Genomic DNA, 15,370 nt, shown 5'->3' on the forward strand with positions numbered 1-15,370 from the left:
CAACTCAGAATCAGGCCCAGAGTGTTTGGGCAGGGTGAGAATAAGGTTGGGTGATTATACAGGTTTGGATTATACAGTGTGTATAAGCTATAGATTTGTATTTGACTTGCAACTTGTATTCATGCATTCAGTCAATAATCATAATATATGCTCTTCTGTCTACTGTGCATCCTATTCATTTACCCATTTATGGCATTCTAGGTTTTAGGCTTCTCAACTCCTGTACAGATCACACACCTATCTCTTTTCTGCTATATGGGGCAAGAAGCCTGGTGCGATTCCCGTGCTGTGTACTTTTTCCTCAGTTTTGCTACTTTGTTCTCCACTTTACTTTTTCCTCAATCTTGCGTCTTAATTCACAAGTAGTATACTAGGTCTTTTGTTGCAAAGGAATTAATCGTAGATTAAGCATAATGATGCATGGCAAGGGTTGCTTATATTGGACCTGCCCTGTGTACTTTATCCTCAACCTTGCTACTTTTTCCTGCTACTTTTTTCTTCATTGTGCTACTTTGTCTTCAGCTTTGTGTCTTGGGGCCTGATTCAGAGACGGATGCAATAGCAATACTTTTCGCACAACAAACTAATGTTTTATATTGTGCACGTGCAAACGCAGTACTGACCACGCGCAGGGATTGCAATGCAATTACATTCGTACAGATGAACCACCCGCACATTGAGTGACACATTGGCAGCGTTTGGCGGTGGCAACGAGGAGGTGGGGGTGATTACAAAAACGTAGGCGTGACAGACTGTTTAAACAGTTTCATGGACGTGCATAAAGTAGCCATTGTGTCCTCCAGGGCAGCATGACCTCTCTCTGCGTGTCAGGAGAGCCGTAGGGCCAAATGTACAGTAATGGGGTGCAAGTTTTTGTGCAAATCAAACTCGCACATTCTTGCACATTTAGAATGTGCGAGTTTGTCCTACAGCTCGCAAATTTAATAGGGTGTGAGTAATTGGGTCCCATTTTGACTCACATGTGAGTTAAAACTGCGGGAAGCCTGCACCTTGTAATGTGAATTTCATTACAAGGTGCAAATTGCACAAAGGCATGCACAGATCAGTGAGATCTGTGCATGCATCTGTGTTACAAAAGCTATAAAAATTTAAAAACAAAAATGACGTGGAGTCCCTCCCTAAAAGTACAACCAGCACCGGGCTTTTCTGAGCCAGTCCTGGTTGTGAAAATATGGGGGTAAAAAGATGTAGGAATCCCCTGTATTTTTATCAACCAGCACCTCGGTGAGCCAAATACAGGGGACAAAATAAGTAGGGGTCCCCATATTATCCACAACTAGCACCGGACTCTTGGGGTGTAATGCTACAGCCGTGGGGCCTGCTTCACAGTAAAGACCATTACTCTCTATGGTTATACAATCTCTCTACTCTCACATTTAAAATGTTGTATGTATTATTTTAGCTGGTGTGCCCAGAGGCTGCACTTAACTGATATAGGCCCTCATTCAGACCCACTCGCGAGCGGCTGTCCACTCGCAAGTGGGTCGATGGTCTGCACTGCGCATGCGCACGACGCGACGAGCGAAGGACTTTCCTTCGCTCGGAGTGTCTCATCAAAGGGGGCGTGCTGTCGATGTTGACTGACAGCACGCCCCCTTTGGTGGGCGTGTCGGGGGCGTGCATACCGTCTGAAGCCAACCCTACTGACATCACTAGTGATGTCAGTGGGAGTGATTTTGGCTCTGATAGAGCCAAAATCACTCCTGGCCTTGCGGTTGAGAAACTCAACCGCAGGCTTTTGCTCGCAGTTTCGATGGTCGCGATGGTCAAGACCATCGCGACCATCATCCTGCACGCTCGTATATGCTGTGGGTGGTGACCCACAGCTAAACCAGCGTCCAGGAGGACGCTCCATATTAATGGAGGTGGGCCCTGATTCAGAGCGAGCGTTCTGGTCAGAGCGTCCGGCTCTGAATCAGGGCCATAGATCAATGATCCCCTATAGTGACAGCTGCTCTAGTTTCATAGCGGCATCCCGGCAGAGGAGGAAATCCTGATCATCAAAGGTAAGTATATACTAACCTACTTCTACCCCCTAACCCTCCCTTAGGGGTGCCTAACCCTAACCTTCCCCCCCAGTGCCTAACCCTAATCCCCCTATAAGTGCATAACCCTAAGTCCCCCCGGTGGGTGCCTAACGCTACCCCCCCCTTCCCCTAGCCTAAACCTAACCTCCCGGGGGGGCCTAACCCTATGTCCCTCCGAGAACCCTAACCCTCACCCGCCCCGCGGCGATCCGCGCTCAGCGCCCGGCGTCCCTTCGATCGGGGTCCCGGGTGTCGGTTTCCCAGTGTATGTCTAATGACAGGCGTCGGCATATCGACGCCTGTCTTTATACCCTTGCCGGGATATGACAGTCAGGAAGCCGGCTGTCGGGATTATTCATCATGCATAAGATTTGGTGCCAGGTCGCCAGCTGATTACTGGCGCACCGGCAGACATCCATGGATGGAGAGACAACGGCAAAGCACCACAGTCATTTCAAATCTGGCGCTGTCCGCAAGCCAAATGGAGCTCGCAGATCGGCAGCCAATCATTTTGAATGTGTCAACCACTTTGACCTAAATACATGTCTACATATTGATGTCGACATTCTATCGATCTTCTACATGTCGACAAGTCGTTTGGATAACAAATCATTGTGTCCCAAACATTTCATGATTGTAAGCAAAAAGGGGAAATGGCTGAATTCATAGTTCACTATCTATGCCCATGTATGCATAAATTGAAAGTTTAGCAAATAAAGTGTGTTTGTTTTCAGCTGTGTTTTGGGAGCGTTGCAATGAATTACAGGATATTGAGAAAATCATGGCTCAGATCGAAAGAGGTGAAGCAAGGATTCAAAGAAGAATCAGCATTAAAAAAGCACTGGATGCAAAAGTAATTGTCATTTTTTTTAATAAAACAAATATATACTCAAGATGTATAAAATATATGCATTCCTATGAAATCTGGTGTCTTTTATGATTCATTTGTACAAATGTGTGTAGTTATCCCTCCATTGAGGTCTGAACAGAATACTTGTGGAGAGAAAGTGCAGTACACATTAAACAGGTCAAGGGATAAATGGATCTCTGTGGTTACACGTATAAGGGGATATGTAATAGGTTTGCGAGCTGCAGCCGCTGTGGAACTCCTGTAAGTCTTCCCATATTATTGAAGCAGCAATAATTTTAAGGCACTTAAAAAATACAGGAAGACTCACAGGAGTTTCCGCAGCAGCTGCAGCTCTCAAACCTATTACATAAGCCCCATTGTCTGTTAACAAAGTAAGTGAAAGACAAAGCTCAGACCAAGAAAAGTTTGAACATTTTTCATCAAGGAATTTGGTAAATACATTGAAGTTTGCAGCCATATTTTTCTACTTGTGAAAAGGGCAGAATGTGAGAAGGTATACGGCATGATGCAGAGTTGGTTGCAGTAAAAAAGGCATAGACTATAGAACAAAAATGCAATTGTGTGCCGCTACTAACTCAAGACGCTTGCAGGTTGACACCGGTAGCATATGTGCCTGGTTAAAGCCAGGCATATACAGTATGTCATATATATTTAGTCATTGTTTTATACCATTTGTTTTGCTAGTAATATGCACATTAGCTGCTAGGGCATCAACAAAACGTCACAAAGCTCTCTCATACAACATAAACAGTTCTCCATCCCATGTTCAAATAAAAAGACAAACATTTTTTTTGCTAAAACATGCACATAAAAGCACATAAAAGCATAATAGCACCAACGAAGAAAACCGTGCATGCAGTAGATACAATCAGTCAATCACAAGTGTGCTTTTCTTAGTGACGATAACTGTCATAACCATCATCATCGGTGCACCTGTCACCAGCAAATATTACAGCTATCTCAAGCTAGCATTTATCAACTACATTCTATAGGTAGAAGCTGGTTGGTTTCTATGGGGAACTTTTACACTTGTCCAATTCTCCACTCGTTAGAAGGCTTGTTGCATCCCCCCTGTCTGTCTATAGACCTGATTCTGAGCCAGGAGTAAAGCAAAAAAGTGCAAGTAACTGAGGGCCTGATTCAGCAAGGAACACATGGATGCAGACGCACGCAATCGGCCGATGTTTGCGCTCTGCGTATGCATCTGGGTCGCAGTGCGCGTGCACGATCCGCTCACTGCGTCCGCAAAAGCGAGCGCAGTGGATACTCAGACCCAGGGAAAAGTGATTGACAGGAAGTGCCGTTTGTGGGTGGATAAGGGGAGTGGACGGCCGAACGCAGGCGTGCCAGTGCGTTCGCACCCTGCTACAGGGGCGTGCATAAATTAGCCACTGAGATGCTGGATGCAGCCTGGCATCCTTCTGAGTGCAGGAAGTCTCTCAAAGCCTACGGCAGGGTCAGGTCTACCTTAGTCTGCGTGCGGGTCCGATGTTACTCGATGTTCCCAATGTTTTCTCAGCCTTGAGCATCAGTACGGACATTAGTGGAGGATATAGGGTGCGGCATTATGTAGTTTTGGGCGTCTGCATCTTTGTGCTGCAATTGCCATGCGCATGCAATCATTAGCATTTTCTCTCAGCGGTCAGGTGCGTGCGTCTGCATCCGTGTGTTCCTTGCTGAATCAGGCCCTGAGTACATGACAAACCATGTTGCAATAAAAAGGGTTCACATACATTTATTTTATTTTTTGCATGCAGCGTAAATACTGGATGCTTTTGCATGTAGCCCACAAATGCTGGATAGCTTTTTTTTTTTACACAGAAATTATGATGTCAGTTTGCACTCACACCTCTCAAATCTAAGGGTCTGTTTCAGACCCGGTCGCAAGCGCTGAGCGCTCGCAACCGGGTCGATGGTGGCCCACACGCATGCGCACGACGGAGCCGGCTCCGTCGTGCGTATGTGCGAGACACGGTTAGCGACGGGCAATCCGTCGCTTCGGGTCTCACACCAAAGGGGGCGAGCTGTCACTCAACATCGACACTTTGGTGGGCGGGCCGGGGGGTGGCTGTCCAAACGGAGGCGTTCCCATGAGAACGCCTGCCGTTTGAGGGCGGCCCCACTGACATCACAAGTGATGTCAGTGGAGAGCTTCCGGCTCTGTTAGAGCCGAAAGCTCTCTGGGGCTTGCGGCCACGAGACCCTACCACAAGGGTCTCATCGCAAGCCTGATGGTCGCGATGGTCTTGACCATCGCGACCATCATCATGGCCACACGCAATAGCTGTGGGTGGTCATTCAGAGCCGCTCGCTCTGTCAGAGCGAGCGGCTCTGAATCAGGCCCTAAATCTCTCTGCACATTTTAAATCTGCCCCACCTGAAGTGCAACATGGTTTTGTCAAGGTGCGCAGGGGCTGATTCAGTTCGCTGCTGATCGCAGATTGCTGATGGACGTAGCTGGGATCATTAATACATGCAGGAAGCGTGACGCCTCCTGCTGCAATAACATAATTCCAAGGACGGAATTGCAAAGCTGCTTGTGTGCGGCTTTGCAAGTCTGTCCTGTGCTGAATCAGACCCACAGTTACCTGCTCTTTTTTGCTTTACTCCCAGCTCAGAATCAGGCCTTGTGAGCCGGTCTGCATGTGTCCTCAATTGCACTAGCATGCTCTTACTGTACTTTGCCTACGTATGTTGCAGTGTCCAGTCCCCTTCCCTTTCTTCAGCTGCAGATGAAGGTACATGCCAGAATCACACAAATCTGCGTAGTTCTCACTTTGCATCAGCCCCGCAATGTGAAGTGCTACATTTACCCTATAATGCCTTCTGTGTGCAAAGTTTAAGATAAACAAGTACAGATGAGTCCTCCGTCATTGTAACTGCAGTCGCGTTAAACTGCCCTTTTAGTCACACCTAATCCTGTGCGAGTTTGCTCATGCTGAGCTTCTTTTTGTGCATCTTATTCACAATGTGGTACGAAGAAGATGCACAAGCTGACTTTGATGATTAAAATGACATGCTGCATGTGTATGTTCTGTGTGCGACTGCAGCTGTATCTACATACGAAATGCTACGTTACAGTGTCAGCAGCTGTTTTCTACACTACGGTCTGTTGTGATGATTTTACAGACTCGGTCGCACACAGAACAGCTTATTTTTAGAAGTATCACATGATTTCTTTATTAAACACTTCGGTAGAAACAAAATGTATTGATAACAAGTAGGGATCACAGAGCACTAGCGAAAACTGAAACTGGAGTTTTATACTTAATAAATAATTTCCTTTGAATTTGTAGAGATATACCGGACTTCTTGGTATATACTGTCTCAGCCAGGAGAGCTTGGCACTTAGGACCTGATTCAGACACGCTCGCTAGGAAGCGTTCGCACGCAGGCTGCTGACGTTTGCATTGCGTGCATGCATACGCATCGCAGTGCGCGTGTGCGAACCAGCGTGAGCGATCGTGAAGCGTTCACTCACCGCGCATAGACAGCCCGGCTGAATGAGTGACAGGAGAAGCCGTTTGTGGGTGGCAACAGGGGCTGGCCATTAAAAATGGGGAGATGTGAATGCAGGCGTGCCTGAGAGTCTTAACGCCATTTCAGAGGCGTGTATAATTAACAGGCAGCGTCATACTACACGTCACTTGGTTGTAATTCACACTGAAGTGCTTGCGTTAGGATATAGTCAACCACATGCGCTGAATTCACTTCCGATGGTACTTGATGTACTGATGGTTGCATACACTTCCTGGAGATGACCTGCGGAAGTGGGCATCTTTAGACTGGCTGGTGGGGGTCTGCATACACAAAGCGATCGCACGCCAAGACATAGTGGGCGTGCTAATGCCTTGCTGTGCGATCGCCTGCCTTCCCGAATTTGAGTATGCATCAAGCGAGCGGGTCTGAATGAGGTCCTTAATTCAGAATCTACTTTGGATTTGATGTATCTCACCCTCTACACCCGCCCTGCAGTCACTTTTTACTTAATCACCATAGTATCCACCGGCATGGGGTACAAGGAGCTATCTCACTTGATTCAACCGCTTCAGTTTCTCTGTTTGTGAAGCTGCAGGTTGCTAAATCTCACAAACTATAGTCTTAAAAAAAAAAAAAAAAAAAAAAGTGTTGGCAATTTGTAAGGGCATTTTTGCAATGATTTACATGTGCTATGGTCTTTAATAAATACAGTGGTTTAAATTCTGCCCAAAAGAACACAGGGCCTGATTCACTACGGATCACAACTGCGATTATGCACGCAGTTCAACTGCCATAGTATGCTAATACATTGCCGTCGCAGCATAGTATAAGGACACCTACTTTACTCACCACACATCCATAATGCTTAGGAGGACTGCAAAACCATCGGTACAATAGAGTACCATTGCAGCCTCATGTACACTTGCACAAGCCCTGACCTTACTCAGATATTTATAACTTCAGCGCACGCTATCAGGCCTCAGGCTGCGTAGGGCATTGCAGTGGATAATTTATGCACACCCCTGCAACGCCATTGAGACGCCCAATCACCCCCCTGTCGCCACCTAAAACGGCACTTCCTGTCAATCGCTCTGTAATGGGTCTTCCCGATCGCAGTGGCTGGTTCGTGCACTGCGATGCATGCGCAGAACGCAACAATCGGCCAATTGCGTGCGTAGTAGCAACTACGTTCCTTGCTGAATCAGGCCCACAGAAAAGCTGTGATTTGATCATTCCCCAGCTGAGGCGCTATACTGTATATCCAAGTCCATAGGTTGACAGATAAAGGGAAAGTAGACTTTATTGTGCTGTATTTTGGCATTGGAATACATTAATATACATTTAAAGCTGCATTGCACAAGCAAAACAAACAAACAAAAAAAACATTACTGTAATTAAGCAAAAATAGGTTTAGGTATAGTTTGTTATTCCTGCATAAACTGTCTGAAGTCTTGTTAAGCTGCAGGATAAAAGCAACATTAGATTTCTAATGACATTTGCTCAGGCATCAGAAGGCAAGATGCAAATGTATCAGGAACGTGGTTTGTGTGGAAATGAACAGATTGTGCTTTTTTAATAAAAACAGATAATTAATGATTACTGAATTCACTGTATTTAGATTGCAAGGTACAAGGCCCCTTTTCATCAACTAAGGATACAATATGGAACAAACAAAGGAAAAAACTACACAGAAGAAGAAGACCGGTTTCTGATATGCATGCTGCATAAAATGGGTTTTGACAAAGAAAATGTATATGAAGAATTACGGCAGTGCGTCCGAAATGCTCCACAATTTAGGTTTGATTGGTTCATCAAGTCGAGGACTGCCATGGTATGTATTATCAGTTTGTATTATTATTGTATACTCGTACTGTATACCGTTTCCTATATTTATAACTGCATTCCCCTCTTATAAATACTAATAGTATATACCATATTTTTCATTTACATCTGCCATCCTCTTATATTTATACTAATAGTGTATACAGTTGCCTATATATATATATATATATATATATATATATATATCTGCAGTGCCCTCATATTTATACTAATACTGTTTCCTATATCTGTACTTGCAGTGCCCTTATTTATACTGATAGTCAATATACCGTTTTCTATATTTAGACCTGCAGTTTCCTCTTATTTATACTAAGAGTTTATACCGTTTCCTATATTTACACCTGCAGTGTCCTCTTACTTACTGTATAGTTTACTGCATACCCTTTCCTATTATTTACACCTGTATTCCACATTTATATATACTAATAGTGTATACAATTTTTTATATTTTGACCTGCAGTGACCTCTTATTTATGCTAATAGTTTATACTGTTTCCTATATTTAGACTAGTATTATACGTATATATGTCTTATTTTTAAACCTGCGTTGGGTGTAATTTCTATTATGCTAATGGTATGTACAGTTTTATATATTTACACCTGCATTGCCCTCTTAACACGCTACTTGCTTTCCAAAGATTCTGTCCGAAATGGCACTTGTGGTTCCCGCACTTGCCACTTTTGGTCCCAGGGCCACACATGGTATTTTTTATCCTGGCCATTATTACTTGCATCTTGTGAGAGGGGATAGATGGATGTATTAAATCCTTCTAGTTATGCAGTTTATGTACTTTTAAAGATCTCCCAGCCGAGACAGTTCACTTCTGGCATGGCATCTATGATCCTGTGTAATAAATACTAATTTTAAGGTGTAAGCTGTAAAGTCATCTTATTTGCACCCTAAAAGATTCCTAAGGTCTAAAAACCGAGTTAGCTTCTTATAAGCATATTACTGTTGGGTGATGGGGATTCCATCCGTCACAGAATTACACTATCATATGTACTGCCATCACATTTCTATGTACCGAGATTGAGTGGAATGTCCAACGGGTCTATACAGCTTTACTATATTCTATGAATCAAGTGCATATAAAGTAAGCACAAAACCTGTTGGCGTTCTTTACTTCAAATATTTTTCAATGTTTTTTGATAAAAAAACATAAATTTATTTAAATTGGCCTAGGAATAAACACAATTTCTATGATGTTTGCTATATAATTGCTTAAAGTTATTGTAATTCATGAGTTTATTACACCTTTTTTGTATTTATTTTTACCTCTTTTTTTTATACACAAATGTAGAAAATGGATTTTCAGTAAATTAGTTGTAAGATACCAAACATGTATTATAAATTATATTATAATTATTTATGTTTAACTTAAAGCAAAATTCTAGAAAATGCAAATTTTTCCCGTTACCAAATGCAAAAAATTTCAATAAATTAAAACCAACATACCAGGTTTATCTCAGCTTTTTCTGGGACCAGATGGTAACAAGCTCTCAGTATGCCATAAATAAATTAACATAGCTGGGGGCAAACCTGGTACCAATAGCCATCCCTGCATTTAAAATAAGAATTCCCATCAAAATAAAATTGTTTCCAAAATGAAACAAATTGCTTCTTTAAAATTAAAAAGGATGGCATTCTTGGTTTCAGCTCCTCGTGGAAGACAGGAAAAAAGGTTTTGTCTGCAATTAAATTATCAACCCAGCCCTCCATAAAACAATCTGTTTGATGGGCATACTGTCCACCTGCTTGAAGCTGTGAAGGCAATCCCTTTGCTACCCTACTGGGATCAGCATTTCAGTTCCACTTAAGATTCATGGGGGAGGATTGATATGGACCTGTGATTCACCTTCTATCTTCCCAGAACTTCACACCAGTGTTTTTCACTACCAGTCTTCATGTGGATCAGGAAATGTAACAGGTCATGTGCAAAGCAATTCATGCATTACTAATGCTGGGCATACACTGCCAGATAAAATGTCTGTCAGACCGACAGACATTTTATCTGACCGGCTGCCAGCCGCAGATGTCCGCGGCATACACTGTGAGAGAAATCTCACAGTGTATAGCCCGACATCTGCGCTCCGCCCCCCGGGGGAGGAGACATTTCCTGTGTTCCTTCCGTAGGAAGGAACACAGGAAATGTCTGTCTGTCGGCCACGCTGGGCATACACTGCCCGATGCGGCCGACAGTTTACTGGGTAATATCGCATCGGACGGGCATGCTGGACAATCCAGCATGCCCGACCGAGCAATATTTAACCCTCGGTCGCCCCCCCCCACGCTACAATTATCGCGGCGATCCGCCGATATCGGGCGGATCGTCCCGATAATTGCAGCGTGTATGGCCAGCATAACCAGAGGAGTGGTCTTTTCAGTCTATTGTTTGACACTTGACAGCAACAGGTTTTTCTTCCAGAGGAAAATTAGCCTATTTGCAAAACTTGTACAGTGTTTATTGGCTCTGAGGTAGACATCAATGCATTTCTGTGTGAAAGTCCTGGAAAAGATAGTCCCGACATTCACCTGTGCAATTTGTAAGGTGCCATTTACGTGCAAACCCTCTAATACCCCTTTTCCACTGCCTAAAAAACCCGGGTAATTGTGTGTCTACCTGGGATTCAGCTTAGTGACCCAGGATTTCTTCCCGGGTATCGAGCAGGGTTTTTAGCGGGTAAAACCCGGTGACACTACAGTAATTGCTAGAGCAGCTGATTGGTCCTTCCAGGGTGCTGGCTGCTGATGCAATCACCCAGAGAACAGAGGAGAAGCTGGAATAAAGGATGTCATCCAAAATGTCATTAAATTAAATAAATAATAAGAATAATAATTAAATACATAATAAATAAAATAAATATAAAAAAATAATAATAATATAATAATAATAAGAAGAAATAATAAAGGATGTCATTAAAAATGTCATTAAATGTGGATGTCATTAAAAATTACCTGAATTAAGGCCATTTTAATGACATTCACAGGTTTTGCTGGGCTTACCCGTGTTCAGTGGAAACGGTTGTGAACCCTGGAAAAACCCAGGCCGAGGGTGCAGTGGAAAGGAGTCTAAGCCGGGTACGGCCCAGGATTTTGGTGGAAAAGGGGTATAAGTGTGAAAAATCACATGATCTATTGTCCAGACAACAGTCTGTTGCTGCCCAGTTGGCTGAGACACGTCAACCTTAAAAGGGGATGACCCTTTGCCATTTTGAATTGGACAATACTGGCAACATACACCAGTGTCCAAGACCAGGTGGCTGTCATGTTTCACTGTGGGTTATAGGGTCTTTCCCTGATGGAAGCAAAGTTTCAGATAAATGTTCTAGATTCATATTCGGTTGCAGCGTTATACCATACGGATTCAGGGCCTGATTCAGAGACAGACATAATGCTGATATTTTGCAGAACAAGTGCTTGCTATTACGTATGCATGAACGCTGCACTATGCATGCGCAACAATTGCGTTGCGATTACTCTCGTACATAGGAATCACTTGCAAAGTGAGTGACAGGTAGTCAGCATTCAGGGGGGTGGTTAGAAAAACGCATGCGTGTCTGACTGTTTAAACGCCGCTTCATGGATGTGCATAATGATCTCCTTCGCAGCATGAGAGTGCTTTCATGTCAGGAGAGTTGCAGTGTTTGTGACTTGACTTACATGCCTCGTGACTGGCCAATGTGCAAGAATGTTACCAATGTTTACACTGCTGCACGTCATCAGACAGATATGAGAAGGCAGTAGTGGCCGTCCCTATGCTTGGCTAAAGTTTGGAAGGCATTAGCATATTTTAGCAACTGCGATCCGTAAGAGATCGCAGTTCCAAATACGTTAGCAGTAGGGGTGTGCACCGGCCACTTTTCGTGTTTTGTGTTTTGGTTTTGGATCTGGATCTTTCTTCGTGTTTTGGATCTGGATTGGTTTTGCCAAAACCACCCTTCCGTGTTTTGGGTTCTGGGTTTTGTGTTTTGGATCTGTATTTTTTTTAAAAAAAGCATAAAAACAGCTTAAATCACAGAATTTGTGGGTTTTTCTGCTCCTATGCAATTATTAACCTCACTAACCTTCATTTCCACTCATTTCCAGTCTATTCTGAACACCTCACAATATTGTTTTTATGGCCAAAAGATTGCACCGAGGTAGCTGGATGACTATGCTAAGCGACACGAGTGGGCGGCACAAACACGTGGCCCATCTAGGAGTGACACTGCAGTGGCAGACAGGATGGCAGTTTGAAAAACTAGGCCCCAAACAGTACATACTGCAAAGAAAAAAAAGAGGTGCAAGGTGGAATTGTCCTTGGGCCCTCCCACCCACCCTTATGTTGTATAAATAGGACATGCACACTTTAACAAACCAATCATTTCAGCGCCAGGGTCTTCCACATGACTGTGGCTGAAATGATTGGTTCGTTTGGGCCCCCACAAAACAAGCTGGCAATTAATGTGTCCCTGCACAAACTGGCTCTACGGAGGCAAGATGTCGTCCTCATCCTCCTCATCCACCGATTTCTTGGATAAAACAGGAAAAAGGGATTTAGGTGTCCCTGGACTGCTTACGGTCTTAGCCAAAGTTTCTGAACTTGACAGTAACTTTTTATGAACGCGCTGCAGGTGCCGTATAAGGGAGGATGTTCCTAGGTGGTTAACGTCCCGAGCCCTACTTATTTCACCTATACATATGGTACATATGGCAAGACAGTTGTTGTCCGGATTTGGATAGAAATATTGCCAGACCAAAGAGGTGGAATGTTTGGTCTTCTGCCCAGGCATGACCGTGATGGGCTTTTTCATCCCACGGACAACAACTGTCTCCCCCGGAGCCTGATTTAAACAAACCACATCACCATCAGAATCCTCCTCGCCAACTTCCTCCTCAGTGCCAGCTACACCAGTATCCTCATCTTGTTGTACTTCAACAGTGACATCTTCAATTTGCATATCAGCAAGTGGACTGTGGGTGCTCCTTTCAGCACTTGCAGGGGGCGTGCAAATGGTGGAAAGAGCCACCTCTTCCCGTCCAGTGCTGGGAAGGTCAGGCATCGCAACCGCCACCACACTTGGACTCTCCTTGGGGATTTGTGATATCTTCTTAGAACACACAGTTCTTCGCTGTGCTTTTGCCAGCTTAACTCGTTTGATTTTTTTAGCGGGAGGAGGGCTTCCATCGTCATGTGAAGCTGAACCACTAGTCATGAACATAGGGAAAGACCTTAGCTGTTCCTTGCCACTCCGTGTCGTAAATGGCATATTGGCAAGTTTACGTTTCTCTTCAGATGATTTAAATGTTTTTTTCAAGGTCATTTTCCTGAACTTTGTCATTTGGGATTGTATGTGCCCTCTACTATGACATTGGGCATCGGCCTTGGCAGACGACGTTGATGGCATGTTATCGTCTATGTCATGACTAGTGGCAGCAGCTTCAGCACTAGGAGGAAGTGGTTCTTGATCTTTCCCTATTTTATTTTTATCGGAGAAAGTTTGGTCCTCCATTTATGTTATATTGATATATACGTGCGGCTAAAGCGCACACAAACACAGAAAATAATTTTTTATTTTTGTTGGAGACTAGTGCACTTTGTGGGTTACACCACCCTTTAAGAAATGAGCCAGCTGGCCCTTTACTTACGGGACACATGCGCACGCTTGGCGCTGCTCCTTTGTTGATGCACGTGCAGCTACAGCCCACACAATTCACAAACACAGAAAATATTTTTTTATTTTGTTTGGAGTGCCCTTTGGGGGTCACAGCACCCTTTAACGGACAAGCCAGCCGGCCTTTTACTTATGGGGCACAGGCGCACGCTTGGCGCTGCTCCTTCGTTGATGCACGTGCAGCCACAGTGCACACAATTCACAAACACAGAAAACATTTTTTTATTTTGTTTGGAGTGCCCTTTGGGGGTTACAGCACCCTTTAGCGGTCAATCCAGCCGGCCCTTTATTTATGGGACACAGGCGCACGCTTGGCACTACTTTGTTGATGCACGTGCGGCTACTGCGCACACAATTCACAAACACAAAAAAATATATTTTTTTATTTTGTTTGGAGTGCCCTTTGGGGGTTACAGCACCCTTTAACGGACAAGCCAGCCGGCCTTTTACTTATGGGACACAGGCGCACGCTTGGCTCTGCTTCTTTGTTGATGCACGTGCGGCTACTGCGCACACAATTCACAAACACAAAAAAATATATATTTTTATTTTGTTTGGAGTGCCCTTTGGGGGTTACAGCACCCTTTAACGGACAAGCCAGCCGGCCTTTTACTTATGGGACACAGGCGCATGCTTGGCACTACTTTGTTGATGCACGTGCGGCTACTGCGCACACAATTCACAAACACAGAAAAAAATGTTTTATTTGGTTTGGAGTGTACTTTGGGGGTTACAGCACCCTTTAACGGTCAAGCCAGCCGACCCTTTACTTATGACACAGGCGCACGCTTGGCACTACTTTGTTGATGCACGTGCGGCTACTCCGCACACAATTCACAAACACAGAATTTTTTATTTTTTTTTATAGCACTTGGGGGGAGCACCCCTGACGGACAGAGCACCCCCTGGACAACACTACAGCACCCCTTTAGGACTGGGACACTGCACAGAACTTTGGAGTGGACACAGCCCCTATGGACAACTGACTGCACAACACAGTCCAGCCAGCCCCTATGGACTTTGAAGTAGTGGACACAGCCCCTATGGACAACAGCAGCACAGCGCAGCACAGCACAACACTACTCTGCACTACACTACACAGCCCAGCCAGCCCTAACTCCCACCCTCCCTCTTCACTGTCCACAGCCGAGTGAGAAAATGGCGCCGACGCGGGTACCTTATATAGGATCCAAAACCCGTGAGACCCGGAAGGCGGGATGATGACGTTTTGCCTCGATTTCAGATCCGAGTCAGGCGGGAAAAGTCGAGCCTGACTCGGATCGGCCTCGGATCGGGGGGGTTCGGATTTCAGAAATCCGAACCCGCTCACCCCTAGTTAGCATATATCTCTGAAACAGGCCCTTAGTCATAGTCTGATAGTCATTTTTACTGTTGAGTAGGCAGATCGGTCACACAAAGGGTTACTGCTTCTAGGAAAAACTAAATTATATTTCACACTCTACTCTAATTTCAT

The 15,370-nt window shown here is 44.5% G+C and overlaps 1 protein-coding gene across 1 annotated transcript in view; it reads left to right on the plus strand.

Moving 5' to 3' along the window:
• The window catches only part of SMARCA1 (SNF2 related chromatin remodeling ATPase 1), a 201,705-nt gene that overhangs the window by 169,131 nt on the left and 17,204 nt on the right, over nt 1-15,370 (plus strand). The window contains exons 21-22 of the mRNA XM_088482874.1: nt 2,783-2,901; nt 8,018-8,230. Of these exons, the coding sequence (XP_088339000.1) occupies nt 2,783-2,901; nt 8,018-8,230 (332 nt within the window). The remainder of the gene's footprint in view (nt 1-2,782; nt 2,902-8,017; nt 8,231-15,370) is intronic.

The sequence above is a fragment of the Taudactylus pleione genome, unplaced genomic scaffold, assembly GCF_031769625.1.
Source record: "Taudactylus pleione unplaced genomic scaffold, aTauple2 ptg000296l, whole genome shotgun sequence".
In the NCBI taxonomy this organism is placed as follows: Eukaryota; Metazoa; Chordata; class Amphibia; order Anura; family Myobatrachidae; genus Taudactylus; species Taudactylus pleione.